The sequence below is a fragment of the Ixodes scapularis genome, unplaced genomic scaffold (assembly GCF_016920785.2).
Source record: "Ixodes scapularis isolate PalLabHiFi unplaced genomic scaffold, ASM1692078v2 PGA_scaffold8__174_contigs__length_109621045, whole genome shotgun sequence".
In the NCBI taxonomy this organism is placed as follows: Eukaryota; Metazoa; Arthropoda; class Arachnida; order Ixodida; family Ixodidae; genus Ixodes; species Ixodes scapularis.
In genome coordinates this window covers 84257088-84282333 of record NW_024609883.1, presented here as the reverse complement: position 1 = coordinate 84282333, position 25246 = coordinate 84257088, and the positions used below count along the sequence as shown (strand labels likewise).

The 25246-nt window shown below is 47.6% G+C and overlaps 1 protein-coding gene across 1 annotated transcript; it reads right to left on the bottom strand.

Moving 5' to 3' along the window:
• Positions 1 to 2895: 2895 nt before the first annotated feature.
• LOC115321702 (RB1-inducible coiled-coil protein 1) lies at positions 2896 to 24880 on the bottom strand. Its single transcript, XM_040218684.3, is given in 12 exon segments — positions 2896 to 2993; positions 2996 to 3083; positions 5089 to 5159; positions 5907 to 6034; positions 7628 to 7698; positions 8726 to 8773; positions 8949 to 9003; positions 9270 to 9320; positions 9412 to 9484; positions 11885 to 11966; positions 12735 to 12872; positions 24677 to 24880. Coding segments are annotated over 12 exon segments (1017 nt in total). The 5' UTR covers positions 24791 to 24880.
• Between the last annotated feature and the right edge of the window lie 366 nt (positions 24881 to 25246).

Genomic DNA, 25246 nt, shown 5'->3' with positions numbered 1-25246 from the left:
AAACATTGTGATCTGTAGTAAACTGAACAAAATAAGAAGTGGAACCACTCTTCTGCCATTATACGCTCCGTGCGGGAACTATAGGGGGCGCTTTGAAAAACGCGCGTAGCGCCGCTAGCGGAGGAGCTGGTGTCCGACAGTGAGGCGCGCTCAGCAGCCTGCGGCGCCTTTTCGCGTGCGAAGCTGTGGCGGCGGAAGCGCGCACGGACGGAACTTTTGCATTTTGAGCCGATAAGTTGAGGGTAACGTTGCATGAGTGCTGCGGCAGACCTAAGAAGGGCATTTAGCGGTTCTTCGCTTCTTATATATTGAGTTTGAGTCGTTATTAGGGGTAATTTCTTTAGTTGCGGTCGAAAAAGGGGTTTGAGCGATTTTTCGAAAAGCAAGACGGCCGCCACCATAATTGCTCTCAGTGGGAAATTTGTTCCGCTCGTCGCTGTAAAGGTAGGACTGCTGGGACGATGATATTTAGAGGCGAGTGAGATGTTCACTAAGTTTGCGCACTAAGTGGGCAAAGTTTTATTAAGACAGCAGCTGTGAAAGATATGGTTCAAAGGAATAAAGCTGTCAGGAATATCCAATATTGGACCCAAAATGTTGTGTTATAACCGGGCTGTGCGAAGTGCAGATTTGGACACACAGGTTCTTGGACATGACCGTTACTTGACACAACAGTTATAACACCAAAAATAGGTGGCATTGGGGAACCAGGTGGAAATTTAGTTTGGGCGGCGCAAGTGAATGGGAAACGGTTTTGACCGTGAAAGGGCTGTCAAGAGAATACCACTCGTCGAGGGAGATGGAGACTTTACAGGTAGAAAGGGACTAGTGCACTATACTTTCAATTGAAACAACTTTACGAAAGGTGGCTTCAAAGCCGAGAAAACCAAGTTGCCGGCCAACACACGGTTTGGCCGTCAAAGGCTTTTGCGGTCAGCTGTTGTGTAGCAATCTGGCTGTGCGAAGTGCTGATTTTCGGCACACAGGTACTTGGACAACCGTAACTTGACAGAACACTTATTATACCTAAAAAGGGTGGCATAGTTTAACCAGGTGGAAATAGTTTTGGGCGGCGTAACTTAATGGGAACCGGTTTTGACCGTCAAAGTTGTCAAGAGAATACCACTCATCATGGCCGGGAAGTGCACACTTTACAGGTAGGAAGGCACCAGTGGACGGGTACTTCCAGTTTGAACAACTTTGCGATAGGTGGCTCTAAAGCCGAGAAAAAAAAATTGTTGTCTAGGAGACTCAGGTTGTCAGCGTTTCTACATCCAAGCGGAGACTGATTAAAGAAGAAAGCACACCACATAAACTTCCATACTCAAACATCGATTGTCCAGTGATTCCAAGTTACATTGTAGTTTTCCTTAGTATTATATTTGTCACTTTTTGTACCGTCCGAATCTTTCTTCATGAAGTACACACTGCGTGCCATACTGGTCCGGAAATATCATCGACACGTGCAATTGGGACGAAAGTTCTTTGGAGGACATTCCTTCAACGAAATTCGTTCTGCATATCCGCGAGTGTGGGATGGCATATCATTTCGAGCTGAGATATGTGGGCGTTACTGGTACAAAAACAAACGCAGAGCGCAAAGCGGCACTGTAGAATATGTCAGCCGTGCCGACACAGGGGCAGACATGATCGGGAGACCAAATTTCTCGCGTCGTACGGCACGGGCCCATCGTTGTCGCTGTCCCACAAAACATCGGCGAGGTGAAAAACTGTGAAACTTCGTCCCCACGATATACGGCGCATAACTATTGGAGCACTTAACGACGCAGCAGTTCATGCTGTAAACCCAGCGCAACCGCACCGCTCCGACTTCAATACGTACCAATGTACGCGGCGTGGTTTCGTTTCGCTGGGGCTCTCACTGCCTACCTCCGGTAACGGCCGCGCAGCGGCGCGCCGGTCGCGTCGCACGGAGTGTATAGTGACGGACATTTCTCAGACTGTCTTGACTGGCACTCGCATTTTCCCCATTATCTCAGGTGCCACCATATAAATATCATAACTCTACTAAGTTGATCATTAGTGTACATGCTTGCATCCCATTTATTACACACTCAGTTTTTCTGCACTCTGAGCAGCATCAAAAATTATTGCAACTGTAACTACAAAGTTGGGCTGTTCCACCCTAGTTTCTGCAAGAGTTGTAGAAAACCTTAGGAGAACACTGCCATTATATTGCTGCAAGCAAAACTCCCTACACGTGTTATTTTGATTGACCAGTCAAAAAACACTGCAGACTGATAAAAAAATTGCCAACACAAAACTGACCGCACTTTTCTACGCTCACTCTACACTCTAAGCGACTTCAAACTCCAAAACAGTGGTCATAAACAGCCTACCTATTGTATATATTTTTAATGAAAATGTGATTAAGCATTTATACAACATTTCCTTTAAGATTATCTCACATTCAGAATATTCTCAGAAAAAAGGGTGTGGCACAGGTATACGATTAGATTTTTACAGGAAAATAGGCCACTCATAACCATAATTCCAGTTTCTTAGGAAGCTTAGGGCGTATAGAATTGATTGAGCCATTGGCGCATAAAAGCATGACCTCAAAATCCTCTTTAGTGTTCCTTAAGTTTAAGGGATCTATAGCAGCACTCTCTCTTCAATAAACATAATTTACAAAGAGCCCATCGTCACAAACTCTCGTGGCTGTGTTAACTGCAGGCACACACGAGCACCGCCGGGAGAAAACAGGCGTTACAAGAAAAGAGTATCACATCTGGCCACACTGTCACTGGGCTGAGGAGGTATTCCTCAAGCAGCGCTCGCAGAAAGGGTCTGTCGGCAGCGTTGGCAGACCTCATGAGGTGTCTTTGGGCCATGGGAAACGGCGATGGGGGTGCACCCTAAGGTGTCAGCGGCTTACTGGATGCGCTGGAACTTCCCGCTGTCCAAGAATCTTCGGAGGGCGGCGACGCACCGTCAATGAGATCGCGCAGCGAAGGCTGTGGTTGACAGTCCCTCCTCTTGGCAGCTTCCTTGTCCCAAAGCTTGCATCTGACGCTGTAGAACCATGTGCCAGCACGTATCCGGTACTGCTTCTGCGATTGCTGTACAACGTTCGGTCTTTAGTGGCAGTTGCAAAGTGCCAGTTGCAATCGCACTCCCGACCGTTAGCGCCATATTAATGCAGATTGTGTTTTAGGGCTGGTTTCTAGGTCTAGGACGTCACAAAACCACAAAACCAGCAACCTGAAGACATGGCCAGGTTTCTTAACGAAAATCAATTTGTCCCTTGGCATGAGTCGAACCAACAAACTCTCAACCCTTGTAGGAATGCATTCATGGCTGGCATGCTGTATCGCATTTCTTCCAGTTTGCCAATGTTGAATTTACCCAGTGACAAGTGCATGACACAAACCCGATCACCTGATATCCACCTTAATAACACTGATGCTAAGGGGCGATGCAACAATTTTTCTACTTTCAATAAATACAGCTTAGAAATATTCCTTGACATCAAAACCTATAAAACACATTTCTTGTTTACCTCTACCCATTGACGGTCGCAGAAAAAAATCGGAGAAAAACTAGCACCGTTTACCCCCTAACTCGCAGCCAGAAAAAAACGGCCACATGATCTGAAGCCGATTATACACTGCTAATGTTTGTTACATAGCCATACATCGGGGTTAGCAGAGCACAGGGCGTGCACCGAGTTGCACACATTATTAAGGTTCAGCTATTCTTGTCATCCCAGCGATTAGGCAGGAGCCACTACCCGAATGCATGTCGAGGCAATGATTGTCACGAGCCAAAATCGAATGCCTACGCAGTCTTTGGATCCACTGTACGAGCAGCATTTAAATATTGTCACAGCGGGGATTGCAAAGCTTGATGACGCACTCCCAGGGATCGCATTGTTGGCACATTGTCCCCGCAGCCCCCGTGATCAAGTTTTGCGAAGGAGAGATTTAAAGAAAGGGTCTGCTTTTATCCTTGGAATTATACCGCAATAAAGACGTTTCTTGCTTAGTGGTTTTTCATCAAGTATTCTCGAGTCTCACTAGGGTCAATATCGCTAAAACGGCCAACATTGAACCTACGAAAAAATCTTTCTTTTTTTTTTAGGACAGGCAAATCCTGCCTGTCCTTAGAATTTGCCTGTAATTAAGACAGGCAAATGCTAATTTTCCAATTTGCGTGTGAAACCGAAACTGTACCCCTGTGAGATGATGATGATAGCATTTGTACCCAACTTGTGTGAGCTACGAGTTCGCTAAGCCTCAGAGTGTACACTAGTTGGGTACAAATGCTATCATCATGCCACAAACGTACAGTTTCCGTTTCGCCCGTAAAATCGAAAAATCCGTATTGTAGCATAAATATTGGCCAAAAAATGTGCTTTTTCGACACATGCCTAACCAGGTAGGAAAAAAAAAAAGTTTTTTTCTACGTTCAGTGCTTCTTTAAAGAACCCCTAAAAAGAAAAAGATTTTTTTTTTTTAACAATCTGGTTGGGACACGTGCGTAAAAAAATTAATTTTATGCCAAAAAAAAAATTTTTTTAGGGCAATATTGACGGCGCGAGACGTGATTTAGTTTGTAGTCACCTCCTTTCCCCTTGTTTTCTCTCTCGGCATTTCGGGTGTGGGGAGGAGAAGTGGATCGGCTTCGCCTTCACATTGAGGTGGAAAGACCGAATGATCATCTTGTTGAGTGAATGAACATTCCGTGCAGTCATGGACTTTGTGCGCAGAATTTCAGAAAAATCTCTCGCAGTCAATATTGATCTAAAATTTTTTATTTTTTTTTATTTTGCATAAAATTTATTTCTTGATATACGTGTCCCGACCAAACTGTTTTAAAAAAATGCTTTTTTTTTTTCTTTTCCGGGGCCTTTCAAGTTTTGTCCTACATGCGATAGAGTTGAACCTCGATGTAACGAAACCCGATTTTACGGATTTCCCGATTTAAGGAGACGAATTCGGATTCTCCGCGCAGCCTATGCCTGCAAAATGACTTTTTCAATTTTACGAAGTTCCCGATTTAATGAAATAATTAGTAGGTCCCGGTGACTTCGTTAAATCGAGATTCAACTGTAACAAGCCTCACCTCGCATGCCTTGCAGTATGTTTTCTCTAGCACTTCAGCCAGCACCCAGTTCTTGCGGACGGCTCCAGGGGCTGCGTCAAAACAGACAAGGAAACATTCAGTCCGAAAGATGATCAAGCCGCGAATGAGAGGCAAACGGAACATAGTGTTGTGCTTAAGGAATACCACTCGACTACCTTACGTCGCATGAACATGAGGGTACTTTACAGAGCTTCTCCATCAAATGGTAAGCTCTCATTATTCAAATTTAATTTTGAAAAGCGGTAAAGGTCTGAATCGGAAGAGGCGGCATTCGAATTGCCACTAACGCCAGAGTAGCCGACATGCGAAGCAACCATTTTGCGCGCATCACGTGCGCCTAATTTCAAAACTATAAACAGCCCCAGACTCGGCTCGGATGACGTGCCATCCATTGGAGTTCGTCCTTTGGTACCTGGAAGGGCGGCAAGGGTGAAAGGACAGCAGGATTGCTGTTCCCCGACAACTGCTTGGTGCACTCCACGACACTGTTAGCGCAAACGAACCGTAGCCGGGTTTCCCTATTCTTCTCCCAGAATTGAAGGACTGTTATAAATACTACTGTAGTGGTGGAAAGTGATCAGTTAAGTTACTAACCCAAGTGGAAAAATTTTGATGCCTGCCAGTGCCCTCTCAAAGTAAAATGCAAAAAAGCGCCGAAGTCGCGTTCTCGCTAAAAGTGGCATGTTATCTATTTAAGGCGATCCTAGCGCACGTCAACACCCTCTCCCCCCTTTCTATTTTCTGTAACTCCAGGTACAATCTGGAATTCTCAGCGTGGCCTTCTTGATCCTTCTTACCCGTTTGGAGGCCCAATGTCTCGAGGCACTCTGAATGCGGGAAGTGCAGCACATATCCAAGATGGAAGACCATATAGCTCTGGCGACCCGGATGAAAGCTGAGCAAGACCACATCTCTGGCCTCGCACCTGGAAAAGGCACACCCCTCGGTGATGGGTTAAAAATCATTCCCACTCCTTTCAATAAATAAAATAATTTCAACAGCCTCAGTGTCAATGGCATTACAGAGGGGAGTGGGACAGAGGGGAGGTTTTTGGGAATGATTGACAGGTGGAATATTTTAGTATTGCACATTCGTATGCCTACTTTATAAGGATGATCGAGACGAGATGTAACATAGAAAGGTTGTGTAAAAAACGGTGACTCAGTGATAGATTAGTCTGAAAGATTCCTTGCAATGATAGTTACCGAGGATGAAAGGAGCAGAACAATTTTGCACAGCTTCTAGACTGCTAATTAAGTCTAAATGACTAGGACCCCAGATAGATGATGCATACTCAAGTTTTGAGTGAACAAGCTTTTTGTACAAAGTTACCTTCAATTGGGGCCACCTTGTTCGTCACAAGGGTAATGGATAGGGTGGTGGGTTTCATAATGTTGTCAAAAGGGAAACAAAAGTGGGTTCTATTTTTTGTTCCTCAAAGATGAAGAGAAGTTGTATCCAATGAACCGAGTCATCATCCTATCATTCATGATTCGTGATAAAGGGGGAAACGTGAAAATCTAGAGAAACGATTGAGTTGCCATCCAGATGCGCTTACTCCTGCGAGAATAGTTCCATGGGCCGGCACATTGTGTCACATTTGTCGCGGTCTGTGCACCCCGCAGCGAACCATGAATTTGCCTCCATCCAAAATGCATGGACGCAGGAGTTGTAAACAAAGAGAGCATTCCGATGTGAAGTGGCTGAAGCAGAGTTGGTCAGCTCTGCTTGGAAGTTAGAGTTTACGCGTCAGATCGCTCGGGTCCGGTGACAGCAAAATGTTGCCAATCTGGCTTTACTTTGTGTGTTACAGCACTACGCAGCACAGGACAAATTCTTCTCGCTCCCTCACATGGCTGCAACCCAACAATATACACTGAAGACAGGTACAAACAAGCACCATAACCAGTGACACAGCGGCGATTACACATTTGAAAGTGTCCGCCTTCACTGCAAAACCGTGCGCACCGTGAAAGGGGTTACTATTCGCTTTTGTCTTCGGCAAACTATATATGCTGTCTTAGCACGGTGTTTCGCTTTTCTAGGGCTATTTATAGTTTTAAAATTAGACGCACATGACGCGCGCGAAATGGTCGCTTCGCATGTCAGCTGCTCTGGCGCTAGTGGCAGTTTGAATGCCGCCTCTTCCGAGTCAGACCTTTACCGCTTTTGGAAATTAAATTTGAATAATGAGAGCTTACCATTTGATGGAGAAGCTTTGAAAGTACCCTCGGTTCAGAATCCGAGAACGCCGGAATGTTGCGAAAGCGGACATGCCGAAATGAAAGTGAACAAAAAAAAGGTGATACCTTTCCGCCTTCAATATTTTCTTTTGATTGCTTCTACACCTGAACAGCTTGCAAGCACTGTGCGCACTGTTTTTAGGTACTTAAAAAAAACTTGTGCACTGACGCTTTCTTTATACTATTCCTTTGGAAACAAAGCCCAAACCACTGAGAAGCATTTTTTGGGAAAATAAAAACTCAACCGCCAAAGGGTTAAAATGAAAGATGCTCACGATAGAACGGACACCTTGTCTATCGGCAGTCTGGTAGGAGGATGGGTGCTAAACAGATCCGACATGGCCAGCTGCGACAGACACGAGAGAACTGTCGTTAGTGAACGGCACGGGCTGCTCCGAGGCCAAGACATGTACTACAAAGCAGTAATTTGAACCAGAGGTGTCGGAACTATTTCGGAGAGGGGGAAGGGGGGGCAACGGTGGTGCGGGGGGGGAGCAAAGTCTCCCTTCGCCTTCCCTGTATTCTTCCCATTAAAATTTTGTAATGTTTGGGAAGGAAGGGGGAGGGGCATCACCAAACCCCTTTTCTGTTCCGGCACCACTGGTTTGAAGTATCCTGTGTAGCAGCAGACCTCAGGGATCCTGATTTCAATCCTCACCCCTGCCTGTTTGAATCTGGATGAGCATCGTACCGGCGTGCGATCGTATATCACCACTGTGTGGTGCACAATTAAAGATCTCTGGCTAGCAGTGGCACTGCATTGGCCAAACGTCTCATCTATAGCAAACCTCCCTGGAAACAAGTTTAGTAGACTCCAGCTAAAGCCACAAAGTACCCCCCCCCCCCCCCTAAAAAAAAGAAAAAAAGAAAACAGTTTTGTTGGGATGACATTGGATTCACTGTGCAATGTTTCAGAGTCCCAAAGTGGCCATTTTTTGGCTCTTGTATTGCTGACATCTTTCTGCTTGCTCTTCAGCAGCAATTTTTCTCAAGAATGAGAAAACCATGCAAATAAAAAAGATGACAACAGGTACCAGATATATTCCGTTTCACCGAAGCTTGGCAATCGGCTAAAGCTACAGCTCCAGCGAGCGAATCGAAGTGCCAATACGAGACACATGACAATCTATCATTGGTGTGCACTCCTCCTGCAGAGTTGTCGCATGCTTCGCTTCGCCTTGATTGGCCAGAGGGGGCCGTAGCATTTGCTCTTCGCCGAGTTGAGCCGCAACGGAGAATAGGAAGAGACAGAACCAGGACAAAATCAACAGCAAGGGTGACCTTAGGGTGCACAATGCAGCAAGGTGCCTAGCGAACATGCCAGGCTCCTTTGTCGGCTTCAAACAAGGCTGCACAATCGACACGACACTCACTATCATCCGTTGCAGCCGAGAAACCTCCTGCTCCTTGGACGTGAGTTGCTGCATGCCATGAAAGAGAGAAACAGAAAATAAACAGCTTCTCTGTGCTGTCATCATGTTAATGTGCGGACGGTTCAAACCATCCAAACTTTTATTGTCGGAAACAAGACAGAATGACAGAATCTCCGCTAAGAAGGTGGTCAGAAGTTGTTTAAAAACAAACAAGGACCCTTACGTTTTGGAGCTCTAAGGCAGAGGGTGCCTGCTGTGGTGGCCAAACTGTAGGTTCCCTGCAAATGGAGCAGGCAAGAAAGAACATGTAGCTCCTTTCTTCCCAGCAAAAGAACCGAGCCTCTACAGACATACGCTCACAACAAACATGCGCATGTGGACCCGAAAGCTCAAGTTCAAACAACAGCACTGTGATCAAGAAAACATTTCCCCACAAGTTTATTCCTCCGCAAAGAATGCTGTAATTAACAAAAGACGAGACCAGACATTTCGGGGTACACCGGGCCCAGATTGAACGTTAACAGCCACGAATGACAAAACTCACATCATGCTCGCCTTGTCCGGATCGTCGGCCAGGGAGCACGGGTTGTCGAGCCTGGGTGCGAAAAAAACGCCGACGCTGTTCTTAGTTTCACGTTTCAATCGCTCCAACAAAAATTCAGCCTCGGAGAAGCACATTCACTCACTGCATCTGCGAGACGAATTCGGTGGATGGGTTGCTGCCCTCCCGATCCAGAGAATCGGCTGTCCCTCCAATGCCTGCACAGTGTACCATTCTAGAATCTTACTGTAATCTGTCCCACGTAAAATTAAAATAAATGGGACCAGCCCCTCCAAAGAAGCTTTCTGCTTGCCCTGATTGGCAGCTTCCTCCTCTCCAGCGTTTGCTCTGCTAGAATGGAAAGAGTGGAAGGCTTTGTGGGAGTAAGTCGTTCTGCTATTCTGAACCTGCAACAGACTGCTTGGGCGATTTTCGCTGCACGGCGGGAGTGAACCTTGTTGCGGCGTTGAGCGGGGAGACGCTTGCAAATGCAAGGAGGCTATTTTTTTACATTAACCCCTTAACTGGGGAATGTGTCTTTAGACACACCTCTATTTTGACCTTGAAATGGGGAGTGCATCTAAAGGAGCGCGACACTTCCTTTCGACGGAGGAGGGAGCGTGCCGTGGAACGCATGCCAATACTTCGACCGGTTACGTCGGTACCGCCATCTATCGAACGCAACACCAAACATGTTTAGGTTCATTTGAGTTTGCTCTCTGGCGAAATAATTTGACGGCTTTGTCGGGAAACATGTTTCTTTGATCCCGTTCCGAATCATCGATGCTTCGAAGTGTCGCAAAGCTTAGACAGACGCGGAAATTGCGACGTTGCTTTGGCGAATTGACAACAATTTCTTGGAAATGAGTTCGTGCTCAGGGACAGCAAAACCTCAGAAATATTTACGAGTCAAGCCTGGCATTATATTTTTTTTTTCCGAAATTCATTTATAAAACATCTGTCTTTATGATCTAGCGTAAAACTGTGTCTCCCCTTCTCTGTACTTTAGTGAAACATTTTTAGTGAAACATTTTCCTAAAACATAGCCATGCACAAAACAAAAAAAAGAAAAAAAAAAAAACTTCAAAAAAATTTTTTACCTTAAAAATTTTGGCAATTCTTTTTTGAGCTGCCCCAACTATATTTTCTGAATCTTCAGCCTTTACCCTTTCAAGTGTGCTATTTAGTATCACAAAATTCTGAATAGGTAGTTATTGGGAAATCAGCACATAAAAATTATGCCCAAACCAACATTCAAATATACCTACGCTTTCCAGTGCCGTGACGTCAGCGACAGTCAGGCTCACCAGTCGAGCAGGTAAGAAAAAAGGATTATGCCGAGCATTCGTTTTGTGCTGCTGCGTGGGTGCCGGAGCGAGCTTCCAAGGCATCCATTTGACACCATGAAAGTGCTTGTACTAATCAGTCGGGAACAAAGTCTACGGTACAAATTAGTGAACCCCTGCCTGCCGCTGGCATCACTTTTTCGTTGTTGCCAGTAGAGAGTTTCAGTTTGAAAAACATAATAAGAACCAAAATCGTAAATTCAATAACTTTGCAAAACAAAAATTCTTTTGCCTTAATATTAAAGCGGAGTTCTTAGGCACCCGTTCCCAGGTTTCGTGGCGTTGGCGTAACTGCGCTAAATTTAGCCGGAAAACTGACGTCACGTGACCTCACAATGAATTCAGCTTACCCACTGGGAAAATGACGTCAGAGGACTTTGTGTCACGTCACCTATGAACAAATTCAGTTCCTCTGCAAGATTTAGCGGGAATATTGATGTCACATGCGGAGGAGGAGGAGGAAGAGAGGAGGAAGAGAGGAGGAGGAAAGGACAGGAAGCAGAGGGGCAGGACGGGAGGAAGAAGAGGAGGGCATAGTCTCCCCCCCTCTTCCTCAAGAGCTGCACTCTTATTTTGCGTTCTTTTTTGGGATGCTTATCAGCGATGTGTGTTTAGGAAATTTTCAGACAAATGGGGGATCAGGAAGAAAACGCCAGAGTATTAACAAATACGTATTATGAAAAGCTAAGTTTAATGCCTGTTTATTAAGAAGAGAACGAGGGAAGTTAAGAGATACCATATCTGCCTGTTTGAGGGAGACATTTGTAACATAAACCAGGAAAGTAAATACTATAGTAAACACAAATCTAGGTGGTAAATTGGCCTCGTGGCTTGACAAACAACATGATAAAAATAAGAAATGTGTTCTAAGAGCAGAGATGAAGAGATGGCAACAAGCAGATTAGAAGCTTGAACAAATGCAAAGATTTTAATATACAAAGAAGAAACAGGTATTGCCTGCATTCTTAGGCAGTTTGTTCCACCTTCTCAAACTTTTCTTGTGTGCAATGAAGTCAAAATTTTAAATTTGGTGTAATGACTCGTTTCTTGCTGCCCCATCTACGTTGTGTCATGTGTCATAAAAAATTAAACCTGTCTGCCACATTTGTGGGTGTCTCAGGCTGCGAACAAGTCTGCTTTCTGTGCGAGTCTTCCCAAGTTCCCTCTGCCCACACTTTTCGAGCGCACAACTACTATAGAAAAATGTATTGCTCCGGTCGCTTCTAGTCCTCGCAAGAATTGGACACCGCAAAGTTTGCAACGAGACATCACCTCTGTTCTGCTCCAGCAGCCATGTCAGCACACCACAACGGCTTCGTAGCCTGGACAATTCTTGATCCTTCTCGTTCAGCTTCTGAAATGCGGCAAGCAGTAATGGATGCTGCATTTGACTTCTCGTAACAGGTTTTGCAGCAGGCAAAATGTCGGACTGGAGCAGCCATTGCCCCTTTTGGAGCAGATACCAACAGAAATTTGCACATCACTTGAAGATTAAATGATGATTGCGTCGCAAAATTCATCAATCTTTGATCATGATTGAGGGCTCATTTTTCAAACAGGAGCACATTACTTAGCTTTCTTTAATATTACGCAGAAATTATCAGAAAAGTATGAAATGGACACGGATCTTTCTTTGTAGAAATAAGGCTCAAGTCAGAGTAGGTCCCCTTTACTATGGTGATTAAGAAAAAAAACACAAATGACTGAAAAATAAATTATAGCAAAACACTTCAGTTGAGATAAAGTGTTTCTCCCACTCTCCCTTTATGCTCCTGGTTCATGCAGCCGGTCAATATCGTTCATGTGAAATTCCGGCGAAAAAACTAGCACATCTGCTAAAACGTCAATCAATGAAGATATGTTCCACTAAGCTTTATCAATCTACCAATCGGAATGTGTTTCGAAACGACGGACTGTACTTTTTGAGGGCTTTTGTTGGAGTTCATTTCTTTTAATTATACAGCTTTACCCAACCAGACACATTTTTGTCAAATGGGTCTACGTTCAACCACTCAATGGCGTATTCATGAATTTTTTTTTTTTTGGGGGGGGGGGGGGTGGGGGGGGGGGGGGCTGATGCCTCATAAGCTTCCCCCCTGGCTATGCCACTGGTACGACTCACATGTTGCGCTGCCTCCATGTTTGCTTTCATAGAGGCGATCTGCTCTTCGTATCCTTTGCGTAGGGCTTCCACCTTGCTCGAGTGCCTGTTGGTATCGCTTGAGGCTGCGTTGTTAACTTCTTCGCTGGAACCCTCGTCCTCCATGAAAGAGATGGGAGGCATTTGGTCGGTTAGAGTGGGGACTTTCGTAAAACGATCCCGGGAACTGAGGATTCAACAAGATGCCCCCAAGAGTCCCCCGGGTCCAAAATATTCTGTTCCGTTATCTCTAAGGTGGTTCTCAAGCTTGGGTACAATCTGTTGCTCGGTTACGCTTAGGATGACCTTGCAAAACTTTTTCAAAGTATAACCTGTTTCACAAGCAATATTGAAAAGCCAAAGTGGGGGTGGGTAGGGGGGGGGAACTGGCACCATGGTGGCTGCACCATTTCGCTTTCTGCTCAACTCCTCTCCAAGGTCCTTCACACACACAGGGGCAGTACGGCGGACCTCACGGAGGAACTCCGTAACACCTACTTTCCTGTTTCCACAGAGCACGAAGAGGCCTTCCTCTCGTACACCGGGTCACCAAACCCCGAGCTCGACGAAGACATAATCGAGGCCGAGGTTCGGAGCGCGATGGAACAACTGCGCGCAAAATCGGCGCCGGGCTTCGACAGGACTACGAACAAAATGCTCCAGAACTTGGACGACCGTTCGTTGACGGTCCTAACGGCCCTCTTCAACGAGGTGTGGCGAACAGAATCGGTGCCCCCTACGTAAAAGCACGCCGTCGTCGCTTTCATTCCGAAGCCCGGAAAAGAGCTTTTGGTCCCCAATCTCAGGCGGATTTCTCTTACGTCTCGCCTGGGCAAGTTGCTCGAGCACGTCATTCTCAACAGACTTCAAGCCTACGTGGAAGACTGTGACCTTCTACCGCACACCTCGTTCAGTTTCCGAGAGCACCTCTCTACCCAGGACGTGTTCCTGCAACTCTCACAGTACATCGTCGAGAAGAAGAGAGGAATGCAAGCTTTGTTGGCCCTCGACCTCCAGAAAGCGTTTGACAACGTGAAGCACGAAGCCATTCTCAATCAAATTTCTCGCCTGCACCCCAGGCTCCGCACCTTTGCGTACGTGAAGTCCTTTCTCACGGGACGCACCGCAGAGATTCGCCTAGGAGAGGACGTCTCGCCAACCTTTCGAGCCTGCGTGGGACGAGGTAATCCCCAAGGGGCAGTACTCTCGCCCCTCTTGTTTAACTTCGCAATGATCAGGGGTGGAACTCATGAAATGTGCTTGGGAGCAGCCACGGGAGCAGCTAAAACAGCTGTTTTGGAGCAGGTTGGGAGCAGCTAAAACTACACTCTGGAGCAGGCTAGGAGCAGCTCAGATCAGTTTTCATTGCACTCCAGCTTGTGTCTTAGACAAGCACGGGAGCAATTTCAGTTGTGCTTAGCAGCCCAGATAAACATGAGTGGTTAGGGACCTAGGCAGATGGGATAACAGTGTAACAGATGCGAAAACTTGGAACTTTGTGAGCCTTGATATTTTCTGAGTGGCTTTCAGCTGCTCAAAATGCAAACCAGCACCGCTTATCGCACAGTCCACACGTCCTCGACAGAGTGATTTTATGTGCGAACCACGTGACGTGCGTAAGCAACGAACGTGCAGTTGCGCGGAAGAACAGGGAAACAAATTTCGAGTTTCTCATATTGCGCAACTCAATATCGCAACAAAATTCGAGTTTATCCTATTGTGCAACTCAATATCGAAGCAGCAGACTACGATTAACGGAGTTATCGTATTCGAAGCGATAAGCAGGAGCAAAGTTAACGTATGCCGAGCAGATCTACCGCTCGCCTGAGAGCTGCTGGCCGGCAAGGTTTCGGATCGGACTGCGTTTCAGATCTATCAAATCACGATTTATCTTGCAGGAATGCGGTTCCAACTTCTAATGATGAAGTGCTCAAAGGAATCTTTTGCTCCTTTGTTTTCAACTGACTGACGTCCGGATCCCGGGCTTCGGAGCCTCAGGCAATCTGACGCTTAACGACTCGACCTTACCTCGACCGACTTGTTTAACCGCTTATGGTTGAAGAATAACAATCCAGAGGCAGATGGTGTAGCGCTTGGAATCCGAACCCTGAGTTTTTTTCGCACACTTCCTACTCGGGATACACAGGGAGAATAAAGAGAAAAAAAGGATTGCAAGGCCGACCAAGCTAAACGCGATCATTGTTGCCAATCGAGTCGATAGAAACCGAAACCAAGACAAAATACAATTTTTTTGGCGCACGTTTTCCAATTTGGTGCATAATGGCGCGAGGTATTGACTGTGGCGCAGTTTCCGAAACATGGCGCAGGATGGCGCAGACAAATGCGTCTGGCGCAAAATGGCGCAAATGGCGCAGCCGTTCCACCCCTGAATGATGGACCTGCCAGAAAAGCTGACCGTTATCCTCGGCCTACATCATTCACTTTACGCAGATGACGTTACTCTTTGGACTGAGGGCCACGTACTACAAGTGCAAAGCGCGCTCCAGACAGCCGCTGATGTCGTAGTAGACTATGCCAGAGCCGTCGGCCTCAAGTGCTCCCATGCCAAGTCGGAACTCCTTGTGAAGAGGGGCTACCACGAGCGCATTTTCTAGGACAAAGTTTAAGTTCTGGTCAACGGCAATCGCATCTCTGAAAGCGACTCGGTCAGAGTTCTCGGCAAGCACCTCAGAAAATATCTGTCAAACGCAGATGTAGTGTCGTTTGTGTGTTGCCGAGGGAGACAACCAGGTAACAAACCAAAACTTAAAACTTTATTTTGCGTAGTAAGCCTCTCGCATCTGATCTCCGACATACCGCCATGCATTCTCCTTGTCAGTCACCCCCTCGCCTTTGGGGCTCTTCTAACTCATGCCGGACAGCGGGGATGTGGCGCCATCTGGTTCTTGGACACCACATTTCCTCTCTTGCTTTTTAAAAAAAAAACCTTCTCAGCGAAAGTCCACTGCGTAATCCTTTAACTGCAGTGGTCTCGTGTTCCTTGTTGATCGGACCGGCAGCCGTCTCTCTGGAGCTTGAGAGGTTGCTTCAAGCGGAACAATGGAGTCGTCAGGAACGTTCGTGTCAGCGTGTCGATCGTCTTGATCTGTGGGCATGTGGTCTCTAATTAGATTGTCAAAGTCATCGTCAGTTGCAACTTTAAAAGTCTTCTCGATCTTCTTGAAGAATGACGAGTTTCGAATCGTTCTCTTGCCACCTCTTTGTGCAGTTATAGCTGTCCCTTGCACACGAGTAATCGCATAAGGGTCTGGGTCATATTGGGACTCATGTGTTAGAGTCACGGGCCGTTTCAGTAGCACGAGATCTCCCTTTTGAAGGTTATGAGGCACAGCGTGGCGTTTCCTGTCGGCATACAGCTTCATCTGTGCCTTCTTGAGCTGATCTCTTTCTCTCACTTGGCCATCATTCGTTGTGGCGGTGACTTCAGGGAGCTTCGTTTTCATTTTCCGCCCGTAGAGTAGTTCTGCTGGAGAGAGACCTGTCGTCCCCTGTGGCATCGCCCTGTAGTTCAACAGGTACTCTTGCAGTTCAGGTTCCCACTTTTTCCCCTCTACTGTCGCTGCCTTGACAGTCTTCTTGATGTTTTTGATGAACCTTTCCGCTTCCCCGTTAGCCTGTGGCCACAGCAGTGTCACCCTATGGTGTTTTATTCCGTTTTCAGCCATGAAATCGGCAAAGTCTTGACTGAAGAACGGTGGTCCATTGTCAGGCTTGATGCTCAGCAACAGGCCGTGGACGGAAAACATTTCTTGCATTTTTGACGTTACTTCTTCAGTGTTCAGAGATGGCAGCGTCGTCACCAGAGGAAACCGTGAGTACCCATCCACTACGACCAGGAGATACTTTCCTCCTTGAAAGGGACCTGCAAAATCTGCTGCCAACGCCTGCCAAGGACCAGCAGGAAATCTTGGAATGAACCTGCTGCTGTAGTTTACCATACCCAATACGCTTCGGACCTCAGATGGATTGCTCGGCGGGGCCATCCGAGTGACTGCTTCTACCTTGGCTGGGTCCACAGTGATGCCCGATGCTGAAAACATGTGTCCAAAGAACTTGAGAGTGCCTGCACCGATCACACACTTCTTTCCATTGAGGGTCAGTCCCGCATCCTGGAGGGCCTTTAGAACCAGGCGAAGTCTGTTGTCGTGTTCTTCTACTGTTCGCCCAGACACCAAAATGTCCTCACTGATGTTGATTATGCCCTCTTCATCAGGAAGAACTTGTCGGATGACGTCTTGAAAGATTTCTGCAGCAGAGTTTACTCCGAAGGAAAGTCTCTTGTATCTTCTGAGTCCTTTGTGTGTTGAGAACGTGGTTATCTGCCTTGATGGTTCATCGAGCTCCAACTGATGGTAGCCCTTATTCAGGTCAAGTTTTGTGAAGTACTTGGCTCCATTCAGTATACCAATGACATCTTCGACCGTAGGCATGACAAGCCTCTCTCTTTCTATCGCAACGTTGGGCTCTCTCATGTCCACGCACATCCTCACCGCTTGGGGGTTGTTCTGCTTCGGTACTACCACACTAGGGAAACCCAAGGGTTTCCCTATTGTGGTAGTACTACCACAATAGGTAACGAACCAGAACTTAAAACTTTATTTTGCGTAGTACCCTAAGCCTCGCGCGTCTGATCTCCGACGCACCGCCATGCATTCTCCCCGTCCGTCACCCCCTCGCTTTTGGGGCTCTTCTAACTCATGCCGGACAGCGGGGATGTGGCGCCATCTGGTTCTTGGACACCACAGCAGACGCCATTTTTCGAATTGGCAAGACAGCCAAGAGCACGGCACGTCTCATTAGACGTAGCGCCAACAAGCGGGGCGGGGTCAAGGACGGCGACGTTTGTTGCATAGTACACGCGTTTGTCGTCAGTTGCGTCCTCTACATGGTACACTAAATGAGACTCCCGACAACCGACAAGAAAAAGCTCGATCCCATCATAAGGCAAGCGTACAAGTTGGCCCTCAAACTCCATGTCTACGGACCGCCTCATGCAACTTGGAATAGACAACACGGTGTCCGAACTCGTCGAGGCACACCGGAGCTCTCAGATCATGATCTCCAAGACGCCCACAGGGTGCGCCGTTCTGGACAGGCTGGGGATCGAGCCGGAACCTTTGCAAGAGGCCCCGGTCAACGTTCCGAAGACGATTAGGAAAGTTTTGGAAGTCCGCCCAGTACCGCGGATTATGCACCCTCAACATCACGAGGAGCGGAGAAAGGCGAGAGTTGAAGCCCTCAACAAGCAGCATCGTAACAACTGTGGCGTCCTTCACGTGGACGCTGCACCGTATCCGGGCGGCGCCTCTTGTAAAGCCTGTTTCGCGATCGCCGTGGTAAACAGCGGCGGATCCACGGTCGCCCAGGCCTCCGTGACCACCAAAGCCACTGCAGTGGCAGAAGAGGCGGTCGTTGCACTGGCCGTGGTCCACACGGGCCCCCACTCAACGACGATCACCAGCGACTCCAAGACGGCAGTCCACAACTTCGCCAGAGGCAGGGTGTGCGCGATAACAAAACGCATCCTTCGATCCTTCAAGCCCGACTTCGACCGCACCAGACACCGTCTGGTGAGGGTCCCCGCTCACTCGACTCACGAGGGGAACAAAACGGCACACGCAACGGCAACTCGAGCAACTTCCCTCCAAATGCCGGCCGGCACGCTGCCAAGTTCCCTTAGCAGCGTCGACGAGGCGGCGTCCCACCACCTTTCGATGTCCAAGGACTGCCTGACGGTGTTTCAAGAGATCTTACAACACTACCGCTTAGAGCGCAGAGTGTATCCACCACCCCACAAAAGTCTCACCAAGTTCCAGGCCCTGAGGTAAAGACAGCTGCAGACAAATACCCTCCCCTGCCTGGCCTTCCTGCGGCATATCTATCCCACCGTCTTCGACGGGAGGTGCGCCCGCTGCCCGCCACCAGACCCCGCCGACGGGGGGACTGGCCCGACCAAGGCCACCATCGAACACTTGTTTTGGGAATGTCCCTTCGACTCTCCCTCACCTACTTTACGGGACTTTGTCGCCCACGTTCGAGAAGGAGAAGAGGACCCGCTGGATCCCCCTTGGACCGTGCTTTTCCGAAGCTTGGACCCACACATCCAAGCCGAAGTGGTCTCCCGAGCGGATAAGATAGCGAAGGAAATCACAAAGACCCTACAAAAAGCGAACGAGCGTCCGACGTTCGACTTGGCGTGAGCATCGGTGCATGTACATCCCTTCCAGAACTGAGAAAAGCCGCCTCGCATGCATTCCTTCTTTTTTCAGGAACACAATTTTTTCTTTTTTGGGAAGCCGCGGTAGCTAAATGTCTATCCTGCGGCTTCTTGATGTGGTGTTCCAATAAAGTTGTTTCTTTTTCTCTCAAGACCACCGCCAGTATGAAACATACATAGAAGAGGCCTCCAGATGTACACTTCCATATGGTGGTCTCAATATCAACATTTCACTATTGCCGTTCGCCCGGTAGTACCAGTCTTACTTGTATTGTGGTTTCAATACTATCATGCTCTTATACCATCAGGGTCTCAGTACCATGGTGTTGACAGTACCCTACCTTTTGGCATGTCAAGGTCCCAATAATACTTTTAATTAATCATAGCAGTACCAAGGTGTAATAGTTCCATCAGTGGTATCAAAAGTGTTGGGGAGATGGGGAGGGAAAAGGAAGGGGGGGGGGGGGCGCAAGATTACCCTCTTTTGTTTTTACACCACTGAGCACCATGGTTTTGGTAGTATTGTGGCCTAAAGCCAGTGTTGGGTAAAGTACATAAAAAAAGTGCTTGAAATAAAGTACAAAGTAGTTGAGAGGTTATTTACTTAGTACACTGGGCACAATGTACTTCAAGTAAAATACTATAAATACAATGTACTTTTAAAGTAAAGTACAAGTACTTTTTAACACAATCTTTAACGATACCCTCTCATTCCCCTATAGAGCGTTTTTTTTTTAATCTGGTATGCATTGTTTTAGGGTAATCGGGGGTGCATCAGCGATTTTAGGAAATTGCGGCAAATATTGGATAAAGTCAAGCGACCACAGATTGTTGTTTTACTCTCACTGAGGAACTATTGAACACAATGAACTTATAAGGCATTTTATCAGTCTTATAGCCACTGTTATTTCCCTCAGAAATTACAGGATGACATCTTGAAAGACAATTTCACGTTTTCTAATGACAATACACCATTCTTTTGTGAGAAGTTGGTGAACACTTATACTTCAACTCAAAAGTAGTACTCAGAGATTGTACATTAAGTAAAGTACAAGTTTTACAAACCTACTTGAAGTAGTACATGGAGTTCCTGAGAAAAGAGAACAGTGTTTTTCCGCCTGGATAAATTAACTATGCATTGCAGAAAGCTACAACTTTGTGAAAATTTGAAGCTAGCCGTTGGGATAGAACACAGAAGTTAGAGAAAGATGACGTTGCATCGATTAAAAAATAATTGGGAAAAACAAAATTTCTTCATGAGCCGACGTTTACCCCAAGTCCAGTATCGTCAAAACAAGACATTATATTGTGAATGATTGTGGGATTTTAATCAGTTAAAACCGCTTGTCAGTAAGAAAGAGAATATTGTTTTCTTTCTTGCTGACAAGTTTGTTTCAATGAAATAGAAGCTACAGGTGCCCACAATATCATTTCTTGTTTTGACGAAGTTAGGTTTAGGTGGACATGGGATCATAAAATAAGTTTGTTTTTCTCAATTATCTTATGATCTAGGTACCATCTTGTTCTCAAACTTTCGCATTGTATACAAACCGCTAGCATCACATTCTCAGGAAGTTTGAGCATTCTGCGATGCATTGCTTGTTTACCCGGGCGGAAAAACACAGTTCTCTTTTCTCGGGAACTCCCTGTACATCAAGTACCATGTACTCAGTGACGTCTCTATAGTCTGTTGCAACTCAAGACGGTAGGGCGAGGGAAATGAAGGCCAGGGGAGGAGGAAGCAGACAAAATGCTAAAGAGTGGAGGAGGTTTCCCCCTCTCCTTTCCAGCGTTCCGTCTGCTTCCTCCTACTCAGCCTCCCTTTTCCTCCCTTTCCCTCACCCTACTTTCTCGAGTTGCAACAGACTATAGTGGGGGGGGACGGGTGGGGGGGGGGGGGGGAGGGGGCACACTGCCGCTGACCTTAGCGACGCCACTGCATATCCTCAAAGTACTTCCCAGCACTGCCTAAAGCCTAAGTAGAACTGTGGTCTCAGTAGTTAACCGAGGAGTCTCTCATGTGGACTGCCCACTGGTGACCATAAACGAGACTACTGCTGATCGGCGCAAGCTTATGACAATCCACCCCTTATCAGAAGATAAGGGGAAGATCGTTCTGAGCATGCACTGTGAACACCGTGCTCAATGGCACCCAGTGAATACCATTCTCATCCACGGCAAAATGTGAACGGCAGGTGGTGTTGTGGCAGTTGGGTCCCGAATACGACCGCACGGTCGCTAGTGGGAAAAGAACACGTCCAGCTTGGGTGACAGCTCACCAAAAAGTGACTTTAATTATCTATCAACTTCCGGAGGAAACTCCGTTTCCAGTAGCACTGTAGCACGGCACACATGGTGCCATCTGTTGCTTGGTGGCCACACTACATCTCCCCTTCCAGTTCGAGGGGGCTTTACCTCGTGCTTTTACAAGTTCGGTCTTTGAGGAAGCTTTACCTGCCGCCCTGAATGTGCGACATGTATACCTGGTGGGAGACTGTCGTGTAGCAATGGGTGCATCCACTGAACCGCCAGTCAGTCTTTCTGGCCCGTCTGAACCATTAGTCTGTCTTTCAGCAACAGGAACTAGCCCGTCTGAAGCTGCAGGCGGGTGCAAACAAAGTAGCTTGGCCGGCTGGGAGTACCCCAGCCGGCCAAGCTACTATTCCCGTTTCATTTCCGTTTCATGCTTAACTACTATTCCCGTTTCCCTTAAGTGGTCAGCCTCGTATCCACAACATCAAGCTCGGTCATCATGGTGCAACCAGTGCAACCGGCGCCAAGTGGCGACGGTTGCACTGGATGACATCCTTGGCGTCTTGACCATGTAGGAGCGTGGCCGCTGTGCCAGACTTTACAGCCTGGCGGCACGCGATAAATCCTGAACCCAAACGTCTTCCCCCGCTTTCAGGGGGTGCAGTGACTGGGCGGCGTGACACATGTTGAAGTCCTTGCGTTGACGTCTTCTCACCTTGCAGTCCCTGCTCTTGATGAGTACTGGTGATAGCCACTTTGGCACCAGTGATGCCTGTAACCCTGGCAGCCTGGTCTGAAGACGGTGATCAATGAGCAGCTCTGAAGGGCTGTAACCGGTCACTACGGGTGTGTCCCGGTACACCAGCAATGCCATATGTGGGTCCTCTGCCTTGATGAACAGCTTCTTCAGTGTTTGAACCATGCACTCTGCCTTGCCATTCACTTGGTACATTGTGCTGCTTGTCTGGTGAGCAAACACATACAAAGTTGTGAAAAATGTGAATTCCGTTGATGAAAACTGTGGACCATTGTCTGAGACCACAGACTCCGGAATCCCAAAGCGGGCAAAGGAACTCATCAGAGCCATGATGACCGAGCTTGATGTTGTGGATACGAGGCTGACCACTTAAGGGAAACGGGAATAGTAGTTAAGCATGACCACATAGTTGCGTCTCTTCAGCTTGAAAAGGTCTACTCTGATGCGCTGCCACGGGCGATCAGGTATAGGAGTCCCAAGAAGTGGCTCGCAGCGCCGATTTCGGGTTTGTGCACAAAGCTCGCACGGCCCCACCAGTTGCTCCAACTCGCTGTTCAGGGTTGGCCACAAAACTGAGTTGCAAGCCCTTGCTTTGCATCTTCCCACGACTTGGTGACCCCCGTGAAGTAGTTCGAGCATCTCCTTTTCAAGCGATTTGGGAACCATGATGAGACAGTCCTTCAGCAACAGGCCTCAAAGGCCGTGATGTTGCCTTAGTCCTTCCAGAAAGCCCCAAGATGCACTGGAACGTTGACCAGCTCCGAGTAACCAACACAGACTCCATCCCCTGCTTGGTGCATGCGAAGGCGATCAGGCAAGAGGATGCAAGACTTGCAACGTTCTTAAGCAGTGCCCCAATGAAGAGCCCAACAGTGTTGAGATTGTTGTCTGCCACCTGCTCAGGAGCCAGGAAAGGGTGTTCGCTGTTGTCAGGAGCTTCCTTGTTATGTAGAGAATGTTGTACCGGTTAGTCATAAGCTGCATCCTTAGGCGCTGAATGCGAGGAGGTATACTGTCCAGTTCCGCAGATCCCAGCAGAGTTACGAGGGGTCGAGAACCTGATGCCACCGTTGAACTGGTCGAACCTCTCCATGGCCGTGACAGCCAGAGCCTCTTTTTTTGTCTGACTTTGACAGATCTCTGCTGGTGTAAGAGATTGTGAAGCATAGGCAATGGCACGACACTCTCCCGATGATTGGTCCATCCTGGGAAGTCTGGGCTCAGCATGAATCTTTTCCGAGCTTGACGTCACCGCCAGTCTTCACCAGTTGAAGCCCTCGGGCGAAAGCCTGAGGGCTTGAACTCATGACCTTTATCACCCCATTCAGCAGATACTGCTTCTGTCGCCTTCCTCTTGAGTTCGCTCCGCTTCGGAGTATTTCCAACGTCAAATGAGGAGGATCCTGGAGGGTCTCGACAGGGTCGTCCACATGATCGGTGACGTTCTGGTCTTTGGACGCACCCGAAAGGTGCCCAACCAGCGTCTTGCAATGGGGTTGGGTTGCCTAAGCAACGCCAAAGTGAAACTAACAGGGCCCAAACGAGTCTTTTCACCATTCACCGTCGAGTTCTTGGGGGTCACTGTCGGCGCAAACAGCATCAGCCCCGATCCATACAAGGTCAAGGCTCTGGTCAACTTGGAGGCCCAAACGGATGTCAGTGATGTCAGAAGTGGGCCACCCAGGTTAACAGCCTCCTAGCTGCTGCCATGCTCAATGCTGGCCCCGCTTCCTGTCCTATGCTGCTACGCTTTTCGTCACCATCGCTGCATTTCTCATCGTGTTGCTCAAGAAAACAGCGGACGCCGCCGCCACTACCTCCACTATGGTCTCACTCCTGAGCCTGATTCCGCCGTCCAAAATTGACTTTGCAAATTCGGACAGGTGGCCACAATGGTTTCTACAATTCGAAGATTTCAGCTTTGCATCAGGTCTCTACCAAGCGTTTGAAGAAGTCCAGGTGCAGACATCAGATCCGAAAAGGTGGCGAGTGTTCTCGAGACCTTAGGCCTAGCCGCAGGGGAATGGCGTTACTTCCAGGGTCCCTATCATTTCATACAACTTTTCACAGATACGTTCCGTCGACATGATCGTTTCATTGACAATGGTTACGCGAATTGCACGCTGTAGGGGCATTTTGTCACACGCAGGCACATAGCCAGGATTTTGTTTCCGCCCATGACAAAATGCTGTATGAGGATGAGGGAGGAGAGGAAATCCCAGCAAAATGGAAGATTTCGGGGGGGGGGGGGGGGGGGGGCTACGTGCCTGATCACGTGACCAGGCACGTAGCCCGCCGCCCGCCCCCTGGCGTGCCTGGTCACACGTGTATTACTGGGATACGCGTTCACCCACCTCCCCCGTGTTCACGCCGCTTCGCGGCGACAGTTTGGCTACTCATTTCAAGAATGTTAACCGACCTGTACACGCCGCTTTGCGACGTGTACAGAGACGCCCGGCCATTCTCGATGAAAGTGTCTTCCATGCTGGAAGAAGCCAATATGCAAGAAATGCCCGTTCGTTCTCGCCTTATCAGAGACCACAACCCCTAACCGAACGTTTCACTAGAAGGGCACAAAATCTACCTCTACTATTTTGGTTGCTTCATTTACGGCACTGTCCTCTTTTATTATCAAGCAGCCTCGGTTTCACGACAACCGAAGCATACTGCTCTTACCGACGTGGAATCCTCGCTCTCAGTGTAGCGGTCTCTCTCCCTGCGTTCTTTCAGCATCCGCAAAAGAATGAGCTTCTTGAGAAGAAGGAGCTTCGTTCGATCGTGGTAGGACATCGCGAGGCGCAGCACAAATACCGTAGCACAAATCCAACAGCGCAGCAGATATGCGAAACAAAACTCGAAACGTCGAAATCCCGCGCGACTACGTTCGTGTCAGTGTTGCCGTGTTGCCAGACGGAGAAAAAAAAAAGTCAGCAGATTGATCCCCAAAAAGTCAGTAGATTTGCACAAAAATCAGTAGATTCCACGAAATATGTGTTTTGCCATGTTTTGCTATCTCTATTAATACACACTTCGAAGTAATAGTATAGAGTAACAAATAACATGGTAATAAACACAAATAAAAATGAAAGAAAAAAACAAGACCAGTTCTCCAGTAACTTTATATGAAGGAGAAATTAAAATGGCACCATAAATGTTTTTGTTTTAGTCATTATTGACTATTTCGAGGATTATTCTTTGAAATAGAGACTGAGCGCACTTTTGGGATCACAGATGAAGGCGACAGTG